Here is a 9,089-nt window from a genome sequence, read left to right as displayed (position 1 = left end):
GACCAAGCTCCTGGGATCCTGTGATTCTGTGATCCTGGGTGTGTTAGAGCTCCTGGGAGTGGAGCTTCCTCTGGGTGTTGTGAGACTGGCTGCAGAGTTAATGCCCAAGGTCTGTTCAGGCCACTGGCCCAGACCAGAAGGAACCTGTGCCACTGGTGGGGTGGAGTTCCTGCATGCTCGGGTCCCACTGGTCCTGGTTACTCCCTGTGTTGTGGCAGATGTTGTGTCCTCCTCACCTCTGATCCTATGATCCTGGGAGTGTTAGAGTGCCTGGGAGTGGAGCTTCCACAGGGTGTTGTGGGACTGGCTGTGGAGTTTGCACCCAGACTGGAAGGAACCTGTGCCTTGGAGGCTTTTTAAATCAGCAATTTTAGAATTAAACCATAGTTTCTCACTCTGAACCTGGCTACCATAATAAAATATCTTATCAGTCAATGCATATTTATGGAGCACCTATGATGCACTCAGCATTTTAGTAGAGCTTAGAAAACGTGAAAGGTGAAGAACAAAAGGTTTCAGACATCATTCCTCACCGTATGTGGCTTCTGTAACATTCATAAGCTTAGAGAAAGGGTAACATTCATAACCTATTAGGAATGTGCTCTTTGCATCTGATTCAAATGCAGAAACCCACGACCAAATAGTAGATGGAGCTTGGGGACTCTTGTGGAAGAATAAGGGGGAAGGATTGTGGGCCCCAAAGGGCATAGATAGGAACTCCATAGAAAAACCAACAGAGTCAACTAACCTGGACCCTTGGAGCTCTCAGAGACTGAACCACCAACCAAAGAACATACATGGGCACAACCTAACCCCCCCTCTTGCACACATATGTAACAAATGTATAGCTAGGTCTTCATGTGGGTCCCAAACAACTGGAGTGGGGGCTGTCCCTAAAGCTGTACGTGGGATAAGTTCTTCAAGCTGAGCTGCCTTGTTTGGCATCAGTGGGAGAGGATATGCCTAGCTTTGCAGAGACTTGATGTGCCAAGATGTCGAGATAATACTAAAAGGAGAAGGGAAGGGGAGATGAGGGGAAAGACTGTGGGAGGAAATGACCAGGAGGGGGCAGGATGTAAAGTAAGTAAGTAAAAAAAAATTAACTTCAAAAAAAGAAAGAAAGATGCTCTTTGATATAAACCTAAAAGGACTTCAATTAAATTCAGCCCTTCTTCCTCTTCCAATGAAAAGCAGCCCTTCTGGAACAGAAAAACATGTATTCTTGCTTTGGTTAGTGGGCATCATCCTCCCACCCACCAAGACACAACATTGCTGCACTTTACCCAATAACCAACTGATTCTCAGTAGTAGCATTCTAACTGAGCCCTGCCGGTGGGCCATCTCAGTCTTCAGTAAAAGTCTATATTCTTAATTTTTGGTGGACATAGCTCATTCTTCCTGCTGGCTTCTGAACTCCTGGAAATTCAAGACTGGCATTCAATGTGAATACTGCCAATGCACTTTGACAATAGAAAGTAGCTAGTCATTACCTTACATTCAGGGACAAAGACAAAGTAGGGCAATCTGAGCTAAGCCTTAAGGAACGGGGAAAAACTTAAACAAGACTGAAAGGGCCTTGTTCAAGGAAGAGAGAATCTTCCCTGCCTTCCAGCTTATAGATAAAATACCTTCAAAATAAGTTTCTTTAAATACAACATCTTAACTTAATAGGTCTTACGTATGTAATTTAGATGAGTACCCAGCAAGAGCATGAGAGAGCCACTAGATCACAGATGAGCTGACAAGCTGTGAAATACAAGCCACCTCTTGCACTTTTCAAGGTTGAGGGGAAGAAAAGTAAGGGAACAAAGTGGCCAGCTCCTCCTGGAAATGGTGCCCAGTACCTTCTCTGGCAGGCAGAGAGTTAGTGCAGTCCAGTAGAGGAAACACTAAGAGGAGAATGATAAAATCACCGTTGAAAAAACTCAAAACTATCAAATCCTTAACACAACCATGAAAACTATCCACCATTAACCTCCAACTAGGGACCTAGTACTAAAGTGCATTTGTCTAAAAGGGACATTTTCACTCACCATTTGTGATGATGCTTAAATGAAATAAATAGAACAAAACAAGAAGTTACACAGATAAGGGAGTATGTAATTTAGATATAGAGTAATTCTATAGGTGAATGTCAAAATGCAAAGTTATCTTCATAGAGGAGGAAACAAGGTGTCATCTAAGATGAAACAATAGCATTCCTGCTAGCAGAGCCAGGGCCACTCAGGAGTATGTTGAGCCCTGCAGAGAGTAGCACCAAGCAGTGGGGGGAAAGAAGCTTTGACTCCGCCTTGCCGAGAGCACAGGGTTCTACAAAGTGCCTATGATCTGCATGGTCGTGGCACTACCCCAAACAATACAAGAATGTTGTAAGAGTGTGAGCACTCACACATAATGCATATACTTTATGATAGGCATGGCCATTATCTTTGATTGTTCCTAAAAATTTTCCAAAGAGACAGAAAGACAATTTGACCTGGAGGGTTGTGCGTGCGTGTGTGTGTGTGTGTGTGTGTGTGTGTCTGTGTGTCTGTGTGTGTGTGTGTGTGTCTGTGTGTCTGTGTGTGTGTGTGTGCAGTTTGTAGCATATATATTCAGATATAGGTATATAGCTATCTCTATGTGTAAGTAATATATGATACATGTTCAGATATAGATATGTAGTGTTTGTGCATGTAAACAGTATGTGAGATGTATATATTAAAATATAGCTATATAGGGGTGTGTGTTTGTGTGTTTTATATCACATACTCCCAGAACTTCTAAGAGGCAAGTACTTCCCATAAAGCTAGTTATGCTGACCTACATTCTTTTGCCTCCCTAAGACTCATGAGTTGAAAGCCTAGGTGATTGGTGAGAAGCTGAGGATTTTAGATGATTTGGGCATAGGAATAGATCCAGCACGAAAAGGAGACTCAAGAGCACTCTTTTGCCCTTTATCCCATGTGTAGAAGGACACAAAAGGTACTGGCTATGAAGTAGGAAAGCAGGGACTCAGCAGACACCAAATCTGTGAACACCTTGATTTGGGATTTCCTAACTTCCAGAACAAGAAAAATAAATTTGGGTTTTATAAGCATCGTTGTTTCTAGATTTTTATCACAGTAACCGAAACAGACTAGGACTAGAGTACAAACCTGAAGGACCCTGGGGTTTGACACAAGTAAGACATTAATTCTATGAAATCTTAAGAAAATCTTGCCCTTAAGAAACACTGCCCTTACAGTTAGCTATCAAATTATACTCTTCTAGTATGTTCTGCTGAACACTACAATGTGCATTTAAGTGTAATCTCAGCCCTACTATAAGGTTTGTTTGTTTGTTTGTTTGTTTGTTTGTTTGTTTGTTTGTTTGTTTGTTTGTTTTGAGATAGGATTTAACTATGTAGCCCTGAATGCCCTAAAACTCTATGTACATCAGACTGGTCTTTAAATCACAAAAATCACCCTGCCTCTGCATTTCATGTGCTGAGATTAAAGGTGGTAGCTACCATACCAAGCCTTAGATATTTTTAAGATAGAGGGAAAAAAAGATCAAATTATTACATTTATTACAGTGTATTAAAGATAAGCTGTCTAGAGTCCATTAAACATATATGCTTGAACACTTCTTCACCTCAGGAAGTGGGAAAACACAAATGAGAAGCTTTGCCTCGCTAAAAATATCCATGACAGATTGCAAGTCCATAATAAAAGGAAGCTGTCACTTAAAATAGCCAGGAAAACTCTTTCAAAGCCACCTGAACTAAGACTATGACTTGCCTGGAAATGTGTCACTTAGCAGGACTTTGGCACTCCTGTGAGCCTACTCCACTCATATTAGATTCAGTCACATTCCACAGGAAAGCGGTGTCACAGATAGTGATGTTATCAATCTCAAGAAAGCATGGAACTGTTGGGTCTGGATATCATAATTCTGCTAAATTAGTGGTTTGCCGCTAATTTGCTACAGCACTAGCTTTGTCAAGGTACAAACAACAAGAATAACAATCCACCTGCCTTTACTAGAATTCAAAGCCGTTTTCTTCTGCAACACTGCCACCTCCTGCTCAGTACAGCCTTTCTTTTCCTTTTCTTTTTCTTATCAGATATTTTCTTTATTTACATTTCGAATGTTATCCCCTTTCCTAGTTTCCTCTCTGAAAATAACTTTTATCTCCATGCTGTCCAGCAGTAAGAGATTTCACCTTGGATTCGCAGAAACTTCCAGCTGACAGGAACCATAAGAAAGTCTAATCCACATTCTTTACAGAAAGTGGGACTCAGGAGTCTTACTTGCTTGCCCAATATCCTGCGGCCCCGTGGCTCAGAAGCAATTGATTCAGCCTGGAACTCTTACTCTGGCACAGCCCTTATTAAATCAGAGAACACAGAACTTCCATCAAGAGCTTAACTACCATTTCCTCCACATGTGACACTATAGATTACTTTATTACTTACATTTTATACTATGAGCAAACAATTATACTTCTAATTTTCAAAAGACATGTACTGGTTCAGAGTGTTTCTAGACCAGAAAAGCATATAGTAACATTTTTCCATTACTGTTCTCTTCTGTTATGAAACTGCTTTTCAAATTGAGTTTAATAACAATGTTAATGGGGAGATTTTAGAAAAAAACAAACGAGAGAAAATTCATCATAAGTATATATCAAACTTGTACGATAATTATGTTATAAAGACTAATGTTTAGCAAAAACACATATATATTTAAAGTAGGCAATTTAAAGCTAATAACCTTGCCTTTGCAAAAGCCTTATTTGCCCTGGTGGAGTGTAAATAGGATTAACACTTTTATTATCAACTCCACATTGTTGTGTGCATTACACTCCCAGCCTCAAGTTCCTTTATATTTTGTTAAGAATTTCATGGCTACCTCATGAGCCAACTGATATGTACTTTCCTTTTCTTGTAATATCTGGGTTTGATGCTTGATTAATATCAGCTCTGTGTTGTGGGATTGACCTTTTGTTTTCTAAAAATCTTTTTTTGTAAAGTTGAGTGTATTTCTTTTTTTTTTTTTTAATGCTTTATGGAATTTGCCAACAGAACTCTCTGAGGTGGCCTTTTTTTAATGAGGTTTCCATTTTTTAATTCAAGGACCTTCGTAGATAGTAGTCATTTTAATTGCCTTTTGGGTTCATTTTGGTAATTTGTATCTTTCAAGGATCTGTTTGTGGCATCTACACAAATGGTTCTCAACATGTGGGTCTTGAACCCTTTAGGGGGTCACAGATTAGACATCCTGTACATTAGATAGTTACACTATGATTCATAACAGTATGAAATTACAGTTATGAAGTAGCAACTAAATAACTTGATAACTGGGGGTCACCATAGCATGAAGAACTATGTTGAGTGACCAGTCACAACATTAGGAAGGTTAAGCTGGGAAACTGTCGTGTATCATGGAGTAAAGCTGTAGTAGACTATACTCTCAAAGTCAACAGGATCTGCCCTGATGTCTCTCCATTTTGATGTTGGTTGATATGTATTTATTTATTTATTTACAGCCCAAATGCTGCCCGCTCCCATTTCCCCCCATCCCAGACTCCCTTTCCCCATCCTCCCTCACCTTTTCCCCTGAGAGGGTGCTCCCACCCCAGTTTTCCCCACCCTGGTGCATCAAGTCTCTACAGGGTTAGGCACATCCTCTCCCACTGAGGCCAGACAAGGCAGCCCTGTTGGAAAACTGATCCCATGGGCTTTAGGGACAGCCCCTGCTCCAGTTGTTTGGGATCCATGTGGAGACTGAGCTGTATATCTGCTACATATGTGCCAGGGATCTCATCTGGCCTGTATATGCTCTTTGGTTGGTGGCTCAGTCTCTGAGAGCTCCCAGGTGTCCAGGTTAGTTGGCTCTGTTGTTCTTCCTGTGGAGTTCCTATCCTCTTCAGAGCTTTCAGTCTTTCTCCCCAACTCTTCAGTAAGAGTCCTGACCTCTGTCCAGTGTTTAGCTGTATCTGTGTCTGTTTCAGTCAGTGGCTGAGTAGAACCTCTCAGAGGACAGTTATGCTAGGCTCCTGTCAGCAAGCATAACAGAGTATTATTAATAGTGCCAGGGACTGGTGCTTGCCCATGGGATGGGTCAAAGGTTGGGCCGGTTATTGGTTGGCCATGCTTTCAGTCTCTGTCTTTGTCTTTGTATTTCTTTTAGACAGGACAAGGTTTGGGTCAAAAGTTTTGTGGGTAGATTGATGTCCTTATTCCTCCCTTGGGAGTCTTGCTGGCTAAAGGAGGTCCTTATCCCTACCTGGGAATCCTGCCTGCTACCGGTGGTGGCCTCTTCAGGTTTCATATCCCTACTATTAGGCATATCTTTTTTTTTTTCAGGTTTTTCTTTAAAGTTTATTCAATACAACATAAACTCCAACTTCACTGAGGTGGCTGACCACGTCCACGACCAAAGCCGCCTCTAAACTGGAACTCAGTTGCTGAGCCAGCCCCAGCCTCAGCTTTCTTGTCAGCTCCAGGGGGCACAGCGCTCCTTCTGTAGGTGTCTCTGTCAGCCTCCCCTCTTGTGAATCTTGCAGGCCGCTCACCCTCTGGACCTTTGGGCCGAGGCCTGCCAGTCTCGGGACGGCTGCGGCGCAGAGTGGCGGGCACGATCTCCGGGGGTAGGTGCAGGTAGTCTCGGAGATACGGGATGCCCTCGTTCGTAAGGTACCAGTAGAAATGTCTCCAAGCAAACTGCTCCTTCACGTAGCCTCGAGACTTGAGAGACTGCATGGCCTTCATTACATGAAGGTTGGGCACATTTTTGTCTGCCAGCTCGGGGTGCTTAGGCATGTGGACATCCTTTTTGGCGACCATCACGCCCTCCTTAAAAAGGAGTTCGTAGATGGCAATCCGATTCTTCTTAGGCATCAACATCGCGGCGGCTGCAAGGTCCGAGGCGGAGGCTGGAAAGGAAGCCTATTAGGCATATCTGCTAAGGTCACCTGAATTGACTCATGGTATCCTCCCCATCCCAGGTTCCTGGGATATTCCTCACACCCTCCAACCCAGCCCCTACCAGATACAGATTTCCATTCATTCTTCTGGCCCTCTCTCCTGTCTCTTCCCACACCCTCCCAGTTCCCTCCATCCCTCTGCTTCTTATGACTATTTTACTTGTTTATTGATTCTTCATCTTTATCTTGATGAGTATAGTGAAACATCTATCAGCATTATTTGTATTTTCAAAGAACCAGCTTTGAGGTTTTGACTTTATATAATGTTTGTCTGGTTTTAATTTCATTTATGTCCTGCCTTTAGTATCTCTTTACATTTATCTTGAGTTCTTCTTTCTCTGACTTCTAATGGTAGAAGCCCAGATAACTGAATTGAAAGAACTCTTTTATTATAATCATTTAAAATGTAAATAGATGCCAATAGTGTGGCATACACTTTTAATCCCAGCACTTGAGAGGCAGAGGCAAGTGGATCTTTGCGTTGGGGCCAGCCTGGTCTACAAAACAAGTTCCAGGACAGCCGGGGCTACACAGAGAAATTCTGTCTCAAAAACTCAAAATGAATGAATGAATGAGTGAATGAATGAATAAATAAATAAATAAATAAATAAATAAATAAATAAATAAATGGCTCTCTGAGCCCTATTTTAACTACATTCTGCAAATTGTGATATTGTATTTTCTTTAACATTCAGCTCTGTTTGCTTATTTCTCTTGTGAGTCATTCTTTGATTGACTGGCATTCTTTGTCAATGTGGGGTTTTTTCTGGATTCTGAAGTGTTTCTTTGTTTATTGGCTGTTTAATTATGTTGTGATCATAGAATAAATTCTGTATAATATAGGACTTTTGAAAGTAGCTAAGAATTGCCTTGTCACATGTCATATGCTTGATCTTAGAGAATGCTCCATGTGAGCTTGATAAGAAAGCATTTTCTGCTATTGTTTAGCTAAATATTCTTCTGAGAACATAAAGACCCATTGGTTTTAATATATCTTTACACATGTCAAGGTATAAATTTATTTTTAATTTAAATTTTGTTTTACTAACATTGAGGTCATTGGACTTGCCCTAGGATGTTATCAAATTGGAGATGAGTATCATTTCCAGAAAAATTCATTCTTCTGAAATGTTACGATCTAAATACAAACCTTAACAATAAAAATCACAAGTCTTTTTTACATGGTCAATTATAAGTTCGTTCCAGGGCTAGTGAGATGGCTTAATAAGTAAAGGAATGTGCCACCAAACCCAAAGACCTGATTCAACCAATGTGATACACGTGGTGGAAAGAGAGACTTCCTGTAAATTGTTTTGGACCTCACAATCATTCACCCACATGTATACTTGTGTACACAAAATAAATAAAGCAATAAAAATTAGCTCTAAAATGTAAGATTACTAAAAATAAAAGGTAAAAGTAAGAATTTATCATACTTTCAGAAAGCACAATAAAATTTTATTTGTATAGTGTACAAATGCATCAAGTCTTCTATGCTTACTCCTAATTAATCTACATTACCTAAAAATATGATTCTTTGTCCCGAAGCTGTTGGAATACTATGATGTTTAGTTTTCATATTTCTTCTTTCCTTTTTTCATACAGTACATACCATAAAGCTAGTGGTAAATAAGAATTTCTAAGTACTGAACAGTTCTGAAAGATCCTCCTGGGAGAACATCTTCAGCTCTCATTCATAGGGTGGCTTGCTTTACCTGAATCCCAGCCCACTTCCATCCTACATATCAGCAATCATAGCTGCAAAATACAAACATATCTGCAAGTACTTATGTCCCCCTCCGTGTGTACTCAAAACCTAGGCCTTTGAGCCATCTCTGACATCCTGAGTTATAGTCTCATGCCACTTTCCCACCTCCTCCTCTCTCTCTAGTCTTCTCCAATTGCTGGAATAATGAAACTGTCTTAATCATTGAAGAAGTCACTAAATAATTGAAACATACTGAGGAATAGAAAATTGTCAAAGATGAGCAAAGTTAAATAGCATATTGTTAAAAGCTATGGACTTCAAACGTGAAGAGAAGAAAATGCTTGGAATTGAACGCTTGATCTTTCATTTAGAAATGAGCTGTCTCTTGTGAGACTATGCCTGGCCCTAGCAAACACAGACGTGGATGCT

General features: G+C 40.7%; 1 protein-coding gene across 2 annotated transcripts; it reads right to left on the bottom strand.

Annotated features, from left to right (window-relative positions):
* Positions 1-6,318: 6,318 nt before the first annotated feature.
* LOC110300491 (40S ribosomal protein S10-like) lies at positions 6,319-6,907 on the bottom strand. 2 transcript variants are annotated; one of them, XM_029480829.1, is made up of 2 exons: positions 6,473-6,906; positions 6,319-6,416 (listed from the first exon to the last, which is right to left on the bottom strand). In XM_029480829.1, exons 1-2 carry the CDS (start codon positions 6,870-6,872, stop codon positions 6,352-6,354), a joined length of 465 nt encoding a protein of 154 aa, XP_029336689.1. In that variant the 5' UTR covers positions 6,873-6,906; the 3' UTR covers positions 6,319-6,351. The 2 variants fall into 2 exon arrangements, with proteins under 2 accessions (XP_029336689.1, XP_029336688.1); XM_029480828.1 differs by having other exon boundaries at positions 6,319-6,907.
* Between the last annotated feature and the right edge of the window lie 2,182 nt (positions 6,908-9,089).

The sequence above is a fragment of the Mus caroli genome, chromosome 8 (assembly GCF_900094665.2).
Source record: "Mus caroli chromosome 8, CAROLI_EIJ_v1.1, whole genome shotgun sequence".
In the NCBI taxonomy this organism is placed as follows: domain Eukaryota; kingdom Metazoa; phylum Chordata; class Mammalia; order Rodentia; family Muridae; genus Mus; species Mus caroli.
The sequence above is the reverse complement of the archived record's forward strand: the minus strand, read 5'-3'. Positions and strand labels throughout refer to the sequence as shown.

Bases quoted from the DNA above. Each gene is read 5' to 3' on its own strand.
- LOC110300491 (XM_029480828.1), bottom strand. From the start codon at position 6,872: ATGTTGATGCCTAAGAAGAATCGGATTGCCATCTACGAACTCCTTTTT.